Source organism: Bubalus kerabau, chromosome 7, assembly GCF_029407905.1.
Source record: "Bubalus kerabau isolate K-KA32 ecotype Philippines breed swamp buffalo chromosome 7, PCC_UOA_SB_1v2, whole genome shotgun sequence".
Classification (NCBI taxonomy): domain Eukaryota; kingdom Metazoa; phylum Chordata; class Mammalia; order Artiodactyla; family Bovidae; genus Bubalus; species Bubalus kerabau.
This window is the reverse complement of record NC_073630.1, coordinates 76550123-76568500: the sequence shown is the minus strand read 5'-3', so window position 1 is coordinate 76568500 and position 18378 is coordinate 76550123. Positions and strand designations below refer to the sequence as shown.

Below are 18378 nucleotides of genomic sequence, written 5' to 3'. Positions count from 1 at the left end.
ACTGGAAACCTAAACATCCATCACAAGTTCAGTTCAGTTCAGTCGCTCAGTTGTGTCTGACTCTTTGAGACCCCGTGAACCGCAGCATGCCAGGCCTCCCTGTCCATCACAAGAGAATGGCTCAATAAATTATATTACATCCATACATGGAGTATCACATCTCAGAAATAATGAAAAACTGCTGATCTAAACTTGTTTTTAAAAGATACCAGCAAGGCACAAACATTGTTTTTGAATTAAGACTATTTCTGAATGGACTCATGAGAAATTATCAAAAGTAGCTGCTTCTGAGGGAAGAGATTTGGAGGTCAAAGGAAGACTACTTTTTGTACTTTTCTGAACCACTTTAATGTGCATATATGACTTACATTAAAAATTTTAACAAATAAAAATATACATGAAATTAGTTACAACAAATTTCCAGGAGAACCGTGAAAATTAAATCAAGTAACCTAAGTAACATAGTTGGCACACAGCTATAGTCAAGAAATGCTATTGTTAGATTACATTATCGTAAGTAACATGCCTATGCTGGGGGGCTTCTTGATGGCACTCAGTGATCTCTGCCTCTATTACTGCCTTGTGTGGTCCCCCTGGAGAAGAGACTGGATGTGCTGAATTGCACCTAACAAAAAGAACATGGCAAAAATGAAAGGATGTTGCTTTTAAGATTAAGGCATAAAAGATGGCAATTTCCATGTTGTTCATATGCTCTAAGGCTCTGCTCAATTACTGTGACAAGCAAGCTGCCATGTTGTCAGGGGCTATATGGAGGAGCACCACGTGGCAAGGAACTGAATCTTGCCAACAACCACAAAAATGAGCCTTATAATAATGACTGTGGCCCAAAAACCTTTATTGCAGCCTTGTGACCAGAGGACTCAGCTAATCCACATCCAGAAACTGTGACATGATAAATGTTGCTACTGGAGTAATTTGTTACACAGCAATAAGTATTAATAAATAACAAAGTTGGATCATGGAAAAAGGAAGAGAGTTCCAGAAAAACATCTATTTCTGCTTTATTGACCATGCCAAAGCCTTTGACTGTGTGGATCACAACGAACTGTGGAAAATTCTGAAAGAGATGGGAATACCAGACCACCTGACCTGCCTCTTGAGAAACCTGTATACAGGTCAGGAAGCAACAGTTAGAACTGGACATGGAACAACAGACTGGTTCCAAATCGGAAAAGGAGTATGTCAAGGCTATATATTGTCACCCTGCTTATTTACCTTATATGCAGATTACATCATGAGAAACACTGGGCTGGAAGAAGCACAAGCTGGAATCAAGATTGCCAGGAGAAATATCAATAACCTCGGATATGCAGATGACACCACCCGTATGGCAGAAAGTGAAGAGGAACTCAAAAGCGTCTTGATGAAAGTGAAAGAGGAGAGTGAAAAAGGTGGCTTAAAGCTCAACATTCAGAAAACAAAGATCATGTCATCTGGTCCCATCACTTCATGGGAAATAGATGGGGAAACAGTGGAAACAGTGTCAGACTTTATTTTTGGGGGCTCCAAAATCACTGCAGATGGTGACTGCAGCCATGAAATTAAAAGACGCTTACTCCTTGGAAGGAAAGTTATGACCAACCTAGATAGCATATTCAAAAGCAGAGACACTACTTTGCCAATAAATGTTCGTCTAGTCAAGGCTATGGTTTTTCCTGTGGTCATGTATGGATGTGAGAGTTGGACTGTGAAGAAGGCTGAGTGCCGAAGAATTGATGCTTTTGAACTGTGGTGTTGGAGGAGACTCTTGAGAGTCCCTTGGACTGCAAGGAGATCCAACCAGTCCATTCTGAAGGAGATCAGCCCTGGGATTTCTTTGGAAGGAATGATGCTGAAGCTGAAACTCCAGGACTTTGGCCACCTCATGCGAAGAGTTGACTCATTGGAAAAGACTCTGATGCTGGGAGGGATTGGGCGCAAGAGGAGAAGGGGACGACAGAGGATGAGATGGCTGGATGGCATCACTGACTCGAAGGACATGAGTTTGAGTGAACTCTGGGAGTTGGTGATGGACAGGGAGGCCTGGCGTGCTGCAATTCATGGGGTCGCAAGGAGTCGGACACAACTGAGTGACTGAACTGAACTGAAAGTGCCTTTCATACAACACTGATAATATGTTCCAGAAAAACTTTTTGACAAAGCATGCAGCCTGGTAACTTACAGAACTAGATTAGAAGGAATAAACCCAAACAATATCATGTAATATTCCATACCTGTCCTCCTCTCGCCAGCATGCTAACCCAGATAGTGCTGGTGGGTCGAGAAGAATTCTCCAGACATGATCTACACTCTCCTGTGTAGGCATATTTGGAATCCTTTTTGGCAAACACATAGACTGTGTTTGTTGCCATTTTCTCTTGAGCAATCAGAACCTACATGGACAATAAAAGTTATAGCCATAAAACACACAAGGTCTTTGAATTACGAAGAACAGTGAAAGCTGCATCTTAATTTAATCTGACTGTACAAGCTCACTGAAATAACAATTCTTAAACTTTACATATTCCATTTTGCATAAACACAACTACAACATATTAAGCTCAAACTGTCGAAATTTCTAGTGTATATTATATATAGCTAAACAAAGTCTTGGTTTAATATAAATTCAGCTGTCACCTGCCTAATAATTCAACTGCTACTTCCAGATTATTACACAAAATTTACTTTTTAATTTCAACTTTCATGAGCTTAATGATCATTTGTTATTTTTTATAAATAATGCTATTATACCTTTTCTGATCCATTAATAATGAAGTAGCCACCAGGATCCAAGGGGCATTCATTTAACTCACAAAGATCACGATCAGTTAAGCCATTCAATAGGCAGTAAGTTGAACGCAACATAATTGGAATTTTTCCTATAAAAGTTTTCTGATGCTGTGTCTGAAGTTGTTCTTCACCTTCTTTAATGACTGTTTTTGTTATGTCAACATAAAGTGGAGCAGAGTACCTTTGAAAATAAAAGTAGATCACAAGTTAATAGTAAGGTATTTGCTAAAACTCTCAACTGACCAAAATTTTATTTTCTGAATTTTATTTTAAAATTAGCTGCTGGAAAAGAAACATGGTTTCTTACGTGAGATTTCTTAATCTGGCCTCATTTGGCATCATTGGTGATGGAGCACCATCTCTTTCCCAATGGGTGGGCTTGGACAGGTAAATCTGTTCAAACTTCAGCAAATATCTTGGCTAAAATGAAACAAAAAACCATGGAAAAAAGTAAATAATTTTTTCCATAAAAAATTTAATGATTCAGTTTTAATCAACATTAACATTTTGAGTAGAAACAGCTCTACTGTAATGCCAAAGTTAATCCACTTTACTAAAATGGTAACTCTCCATAGTCACTATCCATATTCCATAGACATGAAGTTTTATACTTCATCACTCTCTTAAGGTGGAAGACAAAAAGAGACTGTAAAGACTAAGCATATATCATATGCTCTGAATTCATGTCAAACAACTAAAATGGATTTGCATTAATGATCTGTACAGCTGTTTCATGTGCCCTCTCCTTAGCTGAGGTTAGGTTAACAAAGTTACCGGAAAACAAAGAAAAGATAAATTCATACAATTAGAAACGTGTTCTAAACTAATCAACGGGACATGGGAAAAAGTAAACCTAACTCTTAATTAAACATAACAGAAGATGTCAGCACCAGTCGCAGGGCAAAATGGAGGTGCTGATTCTGGAACCCCTCCTGTATACTGCTCAAAGACATCTTTATTCTGAACAATGAAGGAGATCAACTTTTTGCCACGTACAATGACACCTATACCAGCATCAAGAAGCAAAAGGCCTTTGAGAAGAATATTTTCAACAAGACCCATAGGATTGACAGTGAAGCTGCCCTTTTAGAAAGCCTGAAAGTGGTATACAAAAGCTGTATCAATCTCTATTTCTGTATGATTGGCAGCTCCTATAAAAATGAGCTGAAGTTCATGGTTGTTTTGAACTGCTTCTTCAACTAATTGAGACAGATGCTGAGGGAAAATGTAGAAAGCAAGCTCTGCTGGTGAACATTCTTCTCGGTTGTGGAAGAAATCATAGATGCAGGGATGATCCGAGACAGTAGTTCCCATCAAGTGGTACACCCGGTGGCATTAAGGAGCAGATCAAATATCAGGTGCTGCAGTCAGCCAAGAAAAGATCCAGCAGTCACTCCAGTGAAGACCACCATTCCTGGCTTTTCAGTTCAGTTCAGTTATGTCCGACTCTTTACAACCCCATGAAGTACAGCACACCAGGCCTCCCTGTCCATCATCAACTCCCGGAGTCCACCCAAACCTATGTCCATCGAGTCAGTGATGCCATCCAACCATCTAATCCTCTGTCGTCCCCTTCTCCTCCTGCCCTCAATCTTTCCCAGCATCAGGGTCTTTTCCAATGAGTCAGCTCTTCGCATGAGGTAGCCAAAGTACTGGAGTTTCAGCTTCAACATCAGTCCTTCCAATGAACACCCAGGACTGATCTCCTTTAGGATGGACTGGTTGGATCTCCTTGCAGTCCGAGGAATTCTCAAGAGTCTTCTCCAACACCACAGTTCAAAAGCATCAATTCTTTGGCACTCAGCTTTCTTTATAATCCAACTCTCACAGCCATACATGACCACTGGAAAAACCACAGCCTTGACTAGATGGACCTTTGTTGGCAAAGTAATGTCTCTGCTTTTGAATATACTGTCTAGGTTGGTCATAACTTTTCTTCTAAGGAGTAAGCATCTTATAATTTCATGGCTGCAATCACCATCTGTGGTGATTTTGGAGCCCAGAAAAATAAAGTCAGCCATTGTTTCCACATCTATTTGCCATGAAGTGATGGGACCAGATGCCGTGATCTTAGTTTTCTGAATGTTGAGCTGGCTCTTCACTTCCTCAAAAAATCCAAGAGCTCCTGGGTGACTTCTCATCCAGTCCCACAAGTGATGCTTGTAGGATCATCTTGGGGTCACAGGGATTAAGACTCCATCATGTCTGTAGGTGCCCCACCCTCACCCCAACCTGTACACGCTTCCCCTTCCTTCTCACTCCTGTCAGTACTGGAAGGAAAGCTCTGAGCACATCTGACACAGGGCAGGGGAAGCACCCTCTTTCTTCTTTGACTGGGATTATGCTCCCACGCTCTCCTAGAGCCTGTATTTTCTCCTCCACTTCTGTGCCCTATGATACAACTACACTTCAAAGCAGGAGAAGGAACGTGCTGAGGGCTTTCCTCCTTTTGCCTTTACACAGCCTTCATCCCAACAGCAAGAGGAGGGAGAGAGAATTCTTTTGTATAGAATAAGTGGGGGTGGCGAGTGGCATTTTGAGTCTAGGTATTTTCTCCTATTTCTTCTTACTGCCCAGACCTCTAGTCTTGAAAAAAATACTGGGAACATAGGAAAGGACAGCATGGAAGCAGTAATTTAAATTTTATCAAAGAGGGTCTACAAAATTCTGTATTTCAAACACAGCTGAATTTTTTTTTAATTTTATTTTATTTTTAAACTTTACATAATTGTATTAGTTTTGCCAAATATCAAAATGAATCCGCCACAGGTATACATGTGTTCCCCATCCTGAACCCTCCTCCCTCCTCCCTCCTCCCTCCCCATTCCATCCCTCTGGGTCGTCCCAGTGCACCAGCCCCAAGCATCCAGTATCGTGCATCGAACCTGGACTGGCAACTCGTTTCATACATGATATTTTACATGTTTCAATGCCATTCTCCCAAATCTTCCCACCCTCTCCCTCTCTCACAGAGTCCATAAGACTGTTCTATACATCAGTGTCTCTTTTGCTGTCTCGTACACAGGGTTATTGTTACCATCTTTCTAAATTCCATATATATGCGTTAGTATACTGTATTGGTGTTTTTCTTTCTGGCTTACTTCACTCTGTATAATAGGCTCCGGTTTCATCCACCTCATTAGAACTGATTCAAATGTATTCTTTTTAATGGCTGAGTAATACTCCATTGTGTATATGTATCAGAGCTTTCTTATCCATTCATCTGCTGATGGACATCTAGGTTGCTTCCATGTCCTGGCTATTATAAACAGTGCTGCGATGAACATTGGGGTACACGTGTCTCTTTCCCTTCTGGTTTCCTCAGTGTGTATGCCCAGCAGTGGGACTGCTGGATCATAAGGCAGTTCTATTTCCAGTTTTTTAAGGAATCTCCACACTGTTCTCCATAGTGGCTGTACTAGTTTGCATTCCCACCAACAGTGTAAGAGGGTTCCCTTTTCTTCACACCCTCTCCAGCATTTATTACTTGTAGACTTTTGGATCGCAGCCATTCTGACTGGTGTGAAATGGTACCTCATAGTGGTTTTGATTTGCATTTCTCTGATAATGAGTGATGTTGAGCATCTTTTCATGTGTTTGTTAGCCATCTGTATGTCTTCTTGATCCTGGCTTTTCAATTCTCTGCCTTGGGTCTGTGAACTCTGCTGCTTAATGCTGCCCTCTTCTGCCTCAACCTAATCCAGGCAGTAGGTCTGGGCACCACCCATCCCGAGATCACCACGAGAGGTGCCCTTCTTCAGAAAACCTTTGGGATTAGAATTTCCCCAGGAAGATGAAGGATGGAACGCTCATTGTTGAGTTTCATCTCTCCCTTTGACCCAAAACTTCCCACAAAAATGTCTCAAGAAACCTTCCTGAGACTTAGCATTCTGCCCCATTCACTAACTGCCAATTCCCATGGGCAGATAACTGGGCATCCTTGAGGGGGCATTTCTGTGTAAGAGATGTATGGAATCAGTATGACAGCCACCTTCTTACAATACTGTGTGCAAAGAGGAATAAAAAGAAAACAACAACAGAAAATCCTAATTACTATTCTACATAAAGAAATGAGAATTTCCAACTATGGGTGACTATAGCTTATTTCAAAGTTAAAAAAGGAAAGAAAGAAAAGACAAAGAAAAATTTTCAATTAAATATCTGCTACCCAATAAAACAAGATCCACGAGAACTTTTCAGAGTTAAATGGATACAGAATTTCTCTCTAAATCAAACCTCAGAAAAGGAAAAGATGGAACTAAGCACATCACTAAAGGAAAATCATTAATACCCAAGTTCCCCAAGCTGGAGTAGGGAAAGAGCAAAAAGAACTACTGGTGATAATGAAACAAAAGGAATTCAGCCATCCAGCTACTCATTTGCACTATCACCTTAGTTTAGGGCATTATTATCTGAAACTTAAGCTATTTCAAAATTTGTATCTGACTCTAGTCTCTTGCCATTCTCAGTAAACACCATTTCCAAAGCAACCTTTTTAAAATAACGCTTTATATACATTCTGTGACAGTCTTTCCACAATTTCCCATGACAGACAATGACATCCAAGCATGTGAAAACCTAGTTCCATCTTATCTTCCACTATCAAAAAGAGATCAAGTCAAAAACAATATACTGACTACGGTGGTCCCTCCATTCCAACCACAAGCCAAATTCATGAAGTATCTTTTGCTGAAATGATTAAATATCTTTTCTCTACTAAGACAAATGCCCTTCATGGTCAGCTTAAGTCCCTCCTGTCTTTTTCACTAAGCTCTGATACCAAAGCTTGAGAGATCTCTTCCTTCCATAGTACTTATTTTGGAACTCTGAATATGCTATATTGTTATCTCTCATTTTGAAAAGACCATATAGAAAAAAATGCCATACATTAAAAAAAAAAAAAAAGACATTTTATACCTGTTTTTCCAACACAGTGCCAGAAGAGTCAATTATTTTTGTTCTCAAGAGCAAAGTCTATGGAGTATCTCCACCTAAACACCAGTCCTTATGAGACAAGCTACGGAAAAGAGGGACTGATCTGGCAGGAAATAATAATCTCTCCCTCTGTCTACTTCTACTTCTTTTCTACCTCATTTTGGTTTTTAGCTTTCCCTGTCCCTCAAGACCAATCAAGCTGCCTCTCTACTCAAAAACTAGGAACATGCAATTCCCTGGTGGCTTAGTGGCTAGGATTCTGGGCTTTCCCTGCCATGGCCTGGGTTTGATCCCTGGTGGGGGAAATTGAGATCCCCCAAGCCACGCAGCCAATAAATAAATAGTGCTTAAAAAAAAAAAAAAAACTGGGGTGGGAAGAAAGTTCATGAGGGAGGGAAATACGTATACCTATGGCTGATTTATGTTGCTGTATGGCAGAAACCAACAACACTATAAAGCAATTATCCTCCAATTAAAAATAAATTAAGAAAAAAAACTAGGGACAGTCATTATTTTCGACTACATACACACTTCTTTACAATCACTCACTTAAAACTAGACTCTAAAATGATAGCCCTGCTATGATTTTAACAATGCTGAAAACATGCATGTGTTAAAAAAAAAAAAAAAGACTACAAATGAATTTAGAAAAATTAAAAGAGCTGATATATTTGGGTGATTTTCCCTTATCTCTTATATTGATATAATAATGTATTTCATGCAACAAATAATCAAGGCGGAAGTTCTTCACCTACTTTTTCTTTCGATTCCTTATACTTGGAAAGACAAAAGGAGGATTTTCTGAAGTAATATGACTATTTCTGGCTTGCTTCTCTTAGTAGCTCATCATATCTCTTGAGATTCCTCTTCCTATTAAATACCTACTATCTGAATAAGAATTAACAGTTCTGCATACTTGCAAAAATGCATCTCTCCATTAGTAAGAATAATCAGGAGCTGATAGAAACTGTTTTAAGTACACTACAGAAAACACCTACTTTCTTTTTTACCTTTAAGCCAGGTGAGAAAAGGATTGAAATTTCGAATCAATACCCTTATTTATGTTACTTTATTAAAGTAACCATCTTACCGGTTCTTCAACTTCTCCACTAGCATGCTGAGCTTCAGCTTGTAGGTCTATAGGTGGAGCATCTTCCACAATTCTTTGAACAGACATCTGAATAAACTCATCAAAAGAATCCAGCTGTTGTCTCACCAAACCTTTCTCATCAAAATAGGAACTGCGAAAATATGAGTTTACAATCAGTTACAACTCAGTGATGTTTTCTAGCATACTTCCCCATTTTCATTACCATTAAATTCAACAAATATTAATCATGAAATAGAAATTACTCTTACCCATCACTATATAAAATACTATCATGGATCTAAAAAGGGGATGAGACTAGGAACACTTTCTTTGTAGAACTTATTGTTAAGTCTGGGGAAATGAGACTTCTACTTGTGGGTAAAATTACTAAAACACAACGTAAGAACTATAAGGAAGCCCTAACTTATAAATATCCCTTATAAACTTTATCCAATCTCTTTGAAACATTTCTTGAAACTAAAGAAAATGTATAGTCAAAGAGAAAAATGTTAACATGGATGGGCCATGAGAATATTACGCTAAGAGAAATAAATAAGAGAAAAACAGATAGCACATGATTTCACTCATATGTGGAATCTTAAAAAAAAAAAGGAAAAAACCCAAACCCAAAACAACAGACAAACAAAAGAAAAAAAAACTCACAGACATAGAGAACAGATAAGAGGTTACCAGAGAGAGAAGGTGGTTAGTGTTATAGGTGAAATGGGTGAAGGGAGTAAAATGTATGGTGATACAAATGATGGATGATAACTAGACTGTGGCAGTGATCCCTCTGTGGTATATTCAGATGCTGAACTATAACGCTGTACACCTGAAACTTATATAACAAAAAAAAGCATGGGAAAAAAAAAGATAAAAATAAGAACTTTAATTTTAATAAGAAGAAAGATGATGATGTCAATGACTAAAATATAGCATGTTAAGAATTTCAATTTTAGGTTAAAGATTATCCTATTCTGTATATGTTAAAGGTAAAATGAGGCAAAGTCATTTAAGTGAAAATACTTAGCAAATGACTGATCATTAAAAATGGAGCAAGGTTGAGAGATCAGAGCTAGTGGTATAGACACAGAAATCAAACAGTGAAAGCCCTAATGAAGGACAGAGGCTCAAAAAGAAACAACTTACTATTTGTAAGAAGCCTCCCCTCACCACCACACAGGAAGAGCTGCATAGCTGGACCTAGCTTCTAGCCCCTTTTGCTTATTAACTAGCTCCCTCATCTCACACCAATTTTCTGAGCACCATGCATAGCCCAACAAACCATCAGCTTCCCGATTCCACATCAGGAGATCATCTCACAGGTTGCTGGCCAGCCTATCGATTGGCTGGCTTTGGGTCCCACCCTGATTCAGTCACCCATGGCTACCAATATCAGAAGTTCTCTATGGCAGAGAACACAGTAACAATCACCCATATATAAGGTACAGCTTCAAGAATGATGGAGGCAGAGACTTCCTTGGTGGTCCAGTGGCTAAGACTCCATGCTCCCAATGCAGGGGGCTAGTTTTGATCCACCATCAGGGAACTAGGTCCCACATGCCACAACTAACAGTTCATGGGCCAAAATTAAAAAGTCCCGCATGCCACAACTAAGACCTGGTACAGCCAAATAAATAAATAAAAGTAAGTACATATTTATAGAATGGTGAAGGTAATTTCCTTCAGTAGAGACTGTGAGCTAACAGGAAAGAAATTTCTCACAACCATTTGGGTCAGCCATTGGTATATAAGAGACACATGGAAGGAACTAGCTGTAAAGTAAACAACAATGGTTTTACGGACAATTTACAATTAAAAATCTTTTTAAAAACTAAGGACAAGTTTCATCCTCCCAGGAAGCTGAACCATAGCTACTTTTCCCCAAATCATGAGAACAGTACCTCATTAGAATGCCACCCTTTAAACACCTACAGTTCTTATTTATGAGTAGTTCTTATTTATGGTATCTACTACTATGATGGGATTCCCTGAATTCCCAGATTCAGTTGTGAAGAATCCACCTGCCAATGCAGGAGATGTCGGTTCATTCCCTTGATCAAAAAGATCCTCTGGAGAAGAAATGGCAAACCACTCCAGTATTCTTGCCTGGGAAATCTCATGTACAAAAGGAACCTGGCAGGTTATAGTCCATGGGGTCACAAAAGAGTCAGACACAGTGACTAAAAACAACTACCATGACTGATGTACAAGAAGTCATCTTACTAAAGTCACTATGATATTAAGTATTATCACATTCACAAGCCTGGGAAGATCAGTTGATATCAAATAGTGGAAAAACAAAACATCATCTCATCATAGTTAAAGTACCTATAATCAATTAAAATGTAAAAATCAAACATTTTATTCTGTAAGAAACATTAAATGCAAGGACTTGTTAAATAGTGTATTTAATCCTTCAGCAATTTGCCACATAAGTTGACAACTTTTTTTTTGGCTAAGATCAAAACATTCTTTCTCCCTGGCGATCACCAAATACAGGCATCCTCCAAACATCTAGCTGGTTACTGTTTCCTAGTAAAATGTCTCTTGGTGTTTAATAGTAAAAATCACAGAAGATGTAAATGTCTCAGTATGAAGTTTATAGTCCATGTTTAATAGGAAAATCAAATACATACTTACATCCCATAAACTCAATACATTTTTAACAAAACAATCTTCAGCAAAGCTTCAGTTTTACTCCAAACACAACTAGCAGAATCTAGAAGCATGTATTCTTCAAAAGGGAAGAGGGTGAGGCATCATCATATTACTATATATAAAGCAACTGTCACTTTGGTAAGAGAGGAGAATTGTAGCATTTTATATCCTAACATAGCAAGAGGTGACTTAACTACTTAAAAGTTATTTTTCTTACCTATACATAAGGCTTCCTGCTCAGTTTTATTAACAGTTTAATTACACTTAGACTTGGATGGGAATGTGGGTTGAAATACAACCTGTTATAACTATCCATTTAAAACAGTGAGAAAACCAAGGAATCAAATTAACAGCACCAGTAATGTAACAAACAGGCATCATATGCCATCTGATATAATGCACTGAGAGCAGAACATCATTGTTACCAAAAGTAATCACCTAAATATGAGCATCAGACAAACCCAAACTGAGGGGCAGTCTACAAAGTAATTAACCTGTATTCTTCAAAAACATCAAGGTCAAAAAAAAAAAGTGAGGCCATTGGACACTTTGAAGAGATAGTGGGTTTCAGAAACCGCCCCCCCCAAAAAAGAGGAAGACAAGTAACTGTCCTAGGTTATAAGAGACAAAAGAATAAGTCATGAAAACTAAATGTAATATATGATCTTATGTTGGATCCAGGATCAGAAAATTTCTGTTTTGTTCCAAACAACTTTAGTGGGACACCAGCAAAATCTGGATAAGGTCTCTAAGTTAAATAAGATTACTATATTAATTAATTTCCTTATTTTAATAACTTAGATTATGATTATATGAAAGAATATTCCTAGGTAAGTCACTTAAGTCTCAAACATTTCAGGAAAAAATGCAGATAGATAAAGAATAAGGCAAAGAAAACACAGCATAAGGTTAACCTTTACGGAATCTAGGTGAAGTATATACATGAATTCTTGCATAATTTTCCTATAAATCAAAACACCTTGCAAGTTAAAGTCAGATACTTAAATAAATAACAAGCCAGCACTCTTGAAGCCTATTCACAAAAAACATCTAATTTTCAAGCAAAGAATAAGCAGGAAATCACTGTGTGGTTTACAGTGCCTTTTAAAACTTTTTCAGTTTGATCTAAAACATTACCTAATTACAATCCAGCAAGCCTCTTGCCATAAATCTGGGGTGATTTCATCATCATCTTCATCATATTGCATATCTGCAAAAAAAAAAAAAAATTCTCACTTGCAATAAATACTACTAGCTCACATCTCACTCCTATCATGTGAGGTAGCAGAAACACATTTATCTATACTAAATAAAAACAACTGCTTTACCCCATTTCTGTAAAATCTCAATCATTACTTGAATTGTAATGAAATAATGTATGAATGTATGTACATACACATGAGTCTATGTCACATAGGTATTCTCCCAATTCACAAAGAGGTCTCATGAGAAAGGTTCAGTACAAGTCATAGTCATAGGAATTTATAACTGTTCCATCCTCTCCAGAAAGCTCATGTAACTCTTATTAACAGCTAAATATATTATAATAACTAACAGCAAGCTCACAGTCCTCTGATCCAAAGTCAGAGATAAGGCTAAGACGTAGGAGTCAGCCAAGGATTCCAATAGCTGGGCAATATGTTAAGGTGCAGTGTCTATTACAGCAACATTTCATGCATGGACAGGGATGACAGCCTCTATTTTCCAAAGGTGGCCACACTGTATCTTCCATTTTACGTGTTCTTTTATAAAGTGATTTTAACACTCCTACCATCAAGATATAAGGGCGGGGGAGGTTGGTCTATGCTTCTTCCCTTTGATTCTAGATAGGTTTTTGAATCTCCCATAACTAAGAGAATACAGTTGAACCAATGTTACACAATTTTAGAAGCTTTAGATCAGGAAAAGCAATGCAATTCCACTTTGTTTGCTGAAATACTTACATTTGGAGCTGTGATTAAGAAGTCCTACTACTCTAAGGCTGGTATACTTAGGTGAGAAAGCCTAAACAGAGAAGCCACTCAGAGATGTTCCAGTCAGCAAACCTAGTCCTTGAATTTTCCTAGGTTAGATGCCAGATGCACTGAAAGCAGAGTGTGAGTAAACACTCCAGATCACAATCCCCAGCTGTCAATATCCAGCCTTTGTGTCTGCCAACCACTGGCATCAGGCAACAGTCAAGCCATTCCTACTATGCTCTGCCCAAATTCCTAGCCCATTCAATTCAAAATAATTTCTAAGCAGCCAAATTTTGGGGTAGTCATGCAGCAAAAGTCATGTGTGCAATGGGGCATTTGAAAAATTAGTGTGCACTGGTCCTAATATTAGTCTCATCTTTTTTTTTAATTTTTTTCCAAGTGTGGGTTTATTTTGAAATTATGAAGATTTCTACATTATTTTTTATTACATACAATAAAGCAATGCTTAGCTTAAAGTAAAACTTTCACATTTAAAGTTTTTATTTTAAAAATATATTTTTACTTATTTTTTAAATAAAACATCTTTTTATTTTAAAAAGATATTTTTAAAATGTAAACACGTAAAAGCCACCAAAAAAGGTGATCATATCTTGCAGTGTAGGTTTATCCTTAAATATTTACATATCAAATGCTGTTTAGAAAAGATTTAAAAACTGGCTAAAAATCATTTACAATTGGCAATGATTAAAATATCCTTGTCTCTGAAAAGGCGTATTAATGGCACATAATGAATTTACTGTCACAAGCACTTAACAGTTTAATGGGTATGTAGTTTTATCAGTATACAAAATGCTCTTAGATGATCAGTGCAGTTGTTCTGGAGTGATCACTGTAACAAGAAAAGGCCAAAAACAGAACATCAACTTTCAAAAGGTCTTTTCAAACAGTCTCCTTCTTTTCAAAGAGTTTTCAGCTCAGGAGAGAACAGCATTTAATTATTGCATCCCTTGCATATGGGATGTATGACAGACTATACCAGGTCATCGACAGGAACTGCAATCTGCAGAATAATACAGCCAGTCCCTTCTCATGCCACCGAAGAGCAGCACACAGGCTGAGCACGAAACACAAAAGCATAACTGTTGAAAGCAATCTCATTGTTTCAAGCATTTTCTTCAGTTGTTTCACAGGTCCCATTGAAAAGCATGTACTGGCTAAGGTAGCAGTATTTCCAAAGGTATAAAACACTGCAAAAATCTTTATGCCTCCAGGGAGACACAGCAATCCAGTTCCAAGGATGCAGAAGAAGATGCCACTGACGAAGGATATGGCAAACCACTTCAGCCTGGTGTTGAAACTAAGGGATGAGGCATCAAGGACCTGCAGGGTCAGGCCCTGTTCCTCCTTGTCCTGGCGGGGTAAAAAAACTAAGGTATCTAAAACGGCTTAGAGATTTCAAGCTTTGATGACACACTAGATGTTATTATCACAAGCACACAGGAGAAGCTAATAAGGCTGGAAAAGGAGCCGTAATAATCAAGTTAGTTTTATATTTATTGATCATTTATCCCTTTTAACGTTTTTCATGACTTCTAGCTTATGAGAAATGAGAATATATCACCTACTAAAAAATTAAGCTAGGATTTTTTTTGAATTTTTTTCGCAGATAGAAGTTAAGAAAAAGAATACAATGATACTAATAAATTTCTAGATGCAAGATAAAAATGAGACACAAGTTTAAACAGCAGACCTTAAGTTTCTGCTTCTATAGTAAGCAAGGAACAGAAAAGTGAGGGGCAACCAGGAGGTTGGGAGCTAGAAGAAAATGAACTCTGAAAAAGGAGTTGTGGCGAATGGAAGAGGGAGCATTAAAAATATACAAAGAAAATACACTACTCATGACTAAGATTTCTACATGTAAAAAGAAAAAAAGACACAGAGTTCCTGTTCAGTAAAATGCATACCATTGAGAACTGTGTCATCTCGTGGTAAAAGGAAATGTAAATATCACCTTTTAAGATAATTTACTTAGGCATAAAGTAACATGAAGAAATGCCAAACTGGATCAAACCCTGCCCCGGCCCCCACAACACACACACATAAACAGAAACTATATTCTTTGTCCCTGGGGTATTACCAGAACCTAGCACAATGTTTGGCACAGGCCGACGCTCAAAAACTACTCAACAAATCCACTAGCTCTGGCCTTAACGTAAATTTGAAAAGGAGCTCTGCTTCAGACGAAATCAAAACAACTGAACCTGTCGTATGGTTCTGCAGGCTACTTTCAATACGGGAAGGGAGCGTCAGATTCAATCAAGAGAACAAGAGTCCTCCTGACCGAGATCATAAAGGCTACGTTCCCTGCACCCTCCGCCTCTCAAAATCTCGGATCCGGCCTGGGGATGTGGGGAAACGACTGGGGACGTGGTTGGGCAGGCCGGGGAGGGGGCCGCAAATCCTTCATTCGTCCAACTCCCCACGTTTCCCCCCCGTAAATGTGTCGCCGAGGAGTGCCCTGACTGGTCACCTACCCTCGTCCGCGTCGTACATCTTGGTAAACGAATCCCGAGCCCCTCAATCTAGAAATCACACACAGAGAGGCGCGTAGCTGCCAACGACCACCGCAAAGTGAGGCGAAGTAGTTTCCGTCTCCGGCGTACCCAGAATACTCTGCGTCCCACACGAAGCCCCGCCCATAAAGACTCCAATTAAGGTCTGCGCCTGCGCGAAGGGCAAGGAGAAAAAACGTGATTAAGGGTTAGTATTGCACATGCGCGGTTTGTGGATTGAGGTTTCCTTTTCTTGAGTGGGAGGACCGCTGCTTACAGTCTGCGAGTTGGCTCCTGCCAATGAAGCTTTGTTTTCTAGTGTTGTTGCACAAATAATGGCACCAAAAAAAGAAAGAAAGAAGATTTAATAATAAAAGGTTTAATTGTCGCCGTGCTCTATTTTTTTCAGTTCCAAAGATTTAAAAACACGAAGCTTTTAAGAAGGATTTGTGAATTTCGCGCCAAGCTGGCTGAACGTGCCCGGTCGGGGTCCACGGCTAGCTAGAAAGTGTTTCTTGCCGCTGTCATGGTTCGTCCGCTAAACTGCATCGTCGCTGTGTCCCAGAACATGGGCATCGGCAAGAACGGGAACCTGCCCTGGCCACCGCTCAGGAATGAATTCCAGTATTTCCAAAGCATGACTACAGGCTCTTCAGTAGAAGGTAAACAGAATTTGGTGATTATGGGTAGGAAGACCTGGTTCTCCATTCCAGAGAAGAATCGACCTTTAAAGGACAGAATTAATATAGTTCTCAGTAGAGAACTCAAGGAACCTCCAAAGGGAGCTCATTTTCTTGCCAAAAGTCTGGATGATGCCTTAGAACTTATTGAAGATCCAGAATTAACAAATAAAGTAGACGTGGTTTGGATAGTGGGAGGCAGTTCTGTTTATAAGGAAGCCATGAACAAGCCAGGCCATGTTAGACTATTTGTGACAAGGATCATGCAAGAATTTGAAAGTGATACGTTTTTCCCAGAAATTGATTTTGAAAAATATAAACTTCTTCCAGAATATCCAGGTGTTCCTTTGGATGTCCAGGAGGAAAAAGGCATTAAGTACAAATTTGAAGTATATGAAAAGAACAATTAATGTGAAAATGTTTTCCCATCTATTTTACAATGTTGTGTTAGTTTCTGCTGTAGAACAAAGTGAATGAGCTATACATATATATCCCGTTTTTTGGATTTCCTTACCTTAGATCACCACAGACCATTGAGTAAAGTTCCCTGTGCTATATAGTAGGTTCTCATGAGTTATCTGTTTTTTCCATAGTTGTATATTCCCCATTAATCTTAACTAGACTATGTCAGATACCATTTGTAAAACATTTCTTGCTATAACTGTCTGAATTCCCATTAAGGGCCAGGAATAGGTTACCAGCACCACCTAGGGTAGAAGATATCTATCAAGATAGCCGAAAGTAGGAGAGTCCCCTGGTGGCAAGAAACCAGAGCCTGTAGAGCTAGGGGGTAAGTTCAAAGGTCAGAAATGGACAATAAACAGGAAAACTAGCATTCCGTTATTAAATTAGATCAAAAGAGGGACTAAGAATTACTCCATATAGATCACACTACTGAAAAAAATTCTGTTCACACAGACCATTCCACAAGGATAGTGATGAACAGGTACAAGACTACCTTTTGATGGTTAAGAGAACGTCTGAGACCTTTAAACACTTTGTTTCTGACCTTCAGTGAGATTTCACAAGATGTTACAATGATTGAACAAGAATTGGCTGCTCTTTACAAGAAAGGATAATCTAAAATCACACATAATGGCTAAAATTTTAAAAGGTAATAAATTGAGAATAAATATTGCTAGAAACCAAAATTAGTAAGTTATAAATTAAACATCACAGAATTAAAAAATAAACCATGTTTTACCCGTCTTATTAGTGAAGATTTAGATTACTAATATAAAAAAAATAGCATTTTCTGCCTTATAAATTGGTACAAATTTTTTAGTGTGTAAGTTAGCAATATCAATTAAAATTCAAAATATTCTGGGTTTGGACCCAGAGTTTCCACTTCTAAAAATTATTCCTGAACAAAGAGATGGATCCAAGAATATTTGTTGCAAAATTTTGTTTTAAACTTGGAAAGAACCCAAATGTTGATTAATAAGAACTATTTAATATGTCTATAAAATGTAACATCTGCAGCAGTAAGAAAAGGATGACTGAAAAATGCCAAAAACTGCTAAGAAGCAACTTATGTATCAACTCAAAATGTCTAATCAATGTTAATGTGTGGGGAAAGCATGCAGCAAGCTATTGACAGTACCAGTTTGGAGTGTTATTTTCTGCATTAGGTATGTCTGTTGTGATTAGACTTTTTGAAGTATTATGTGCTTATTTTTATTACAAAAATGACTTAATAAATAGAGCCCTTTATGTTTAGCAGTAAAATTAGGATACAGGCCATCAGAAGT

The 18378-nt window shown here is 38.3% G+C and overlaps 2 protein-coding genes across 3 annotated transcripts in view; one reads left to right on the top strand and one right to left on the bottom strand.

Moving 5' to 3' along the window:
• POLR2B (RNA polymerase II subunit B) overlaps nucleotides 1–16352 on the bottom strand; it is a 54790-nt gene extending 38438 nt beyond the window's left edge. For both annotated transcript variants that reach the window (XM_055588676.1, XM_055588677.1), the window contains exons 1-7: nucleotides 16225–16352; nucleotides 15930–16119; nucleotides 12614–12686; nucleotides 8816–8966; nucleotides 3098–3210; nucleotides 2752–2971; nucleotides 2235–2393 (exon numbers count right to left, since the gene is read on the bottom strand). In XM_055588676.1, coding sequence (XP_055444651.1) covers nucleotides 2235–2393; nucleotides 2752–2971; nucleotides 3098–3210; nucleotides 8816–8966; nucleotides 12614–12686; nucleotides 15930–15948 — 735 coding nt within the window. In that variant the 5' untranslated portion in view covers nucleotides 15949–16119; nucleotides 16225–16352. The remainder of the gene's footprint in view (nucleotides 1–2234; nucleotides 2394–2751; nucleotides 2972–3097; nucleotides 3211–8815; nucleotides 8967–12613; nucleotides 12687–15929; nucleotides 16120–16224) is intronic.
• LOC129657909 (dihydrofolate reductase) lies at nucleotides 16336–17184 on the top strand. Its single transcript, XM_055588683.1, has one exon. It carries the CDS (start codon nucleotides 16474–16476, stop codon nucleotides 17035–17037), a length of 564 nt encoding a protein of 187 aa, XP_055444658.1. The 5' UTR covers nucleotides 16336–16473; the 3' UTR covers nucleotides 17038–17184.
• Nucleotides 17185–18378: the final 1194 nt, after the last annotated feature.

What these genes read in the sequence shown, in the direction of transcription:
- LOC129657909 (XM_055588683.1), top strand. Translation starts at nt 16,474, where the DNA reads ATGGTTCGTCCGCTAAACTGCATCGTCGCTGTGTCCCAGAACATGGGC.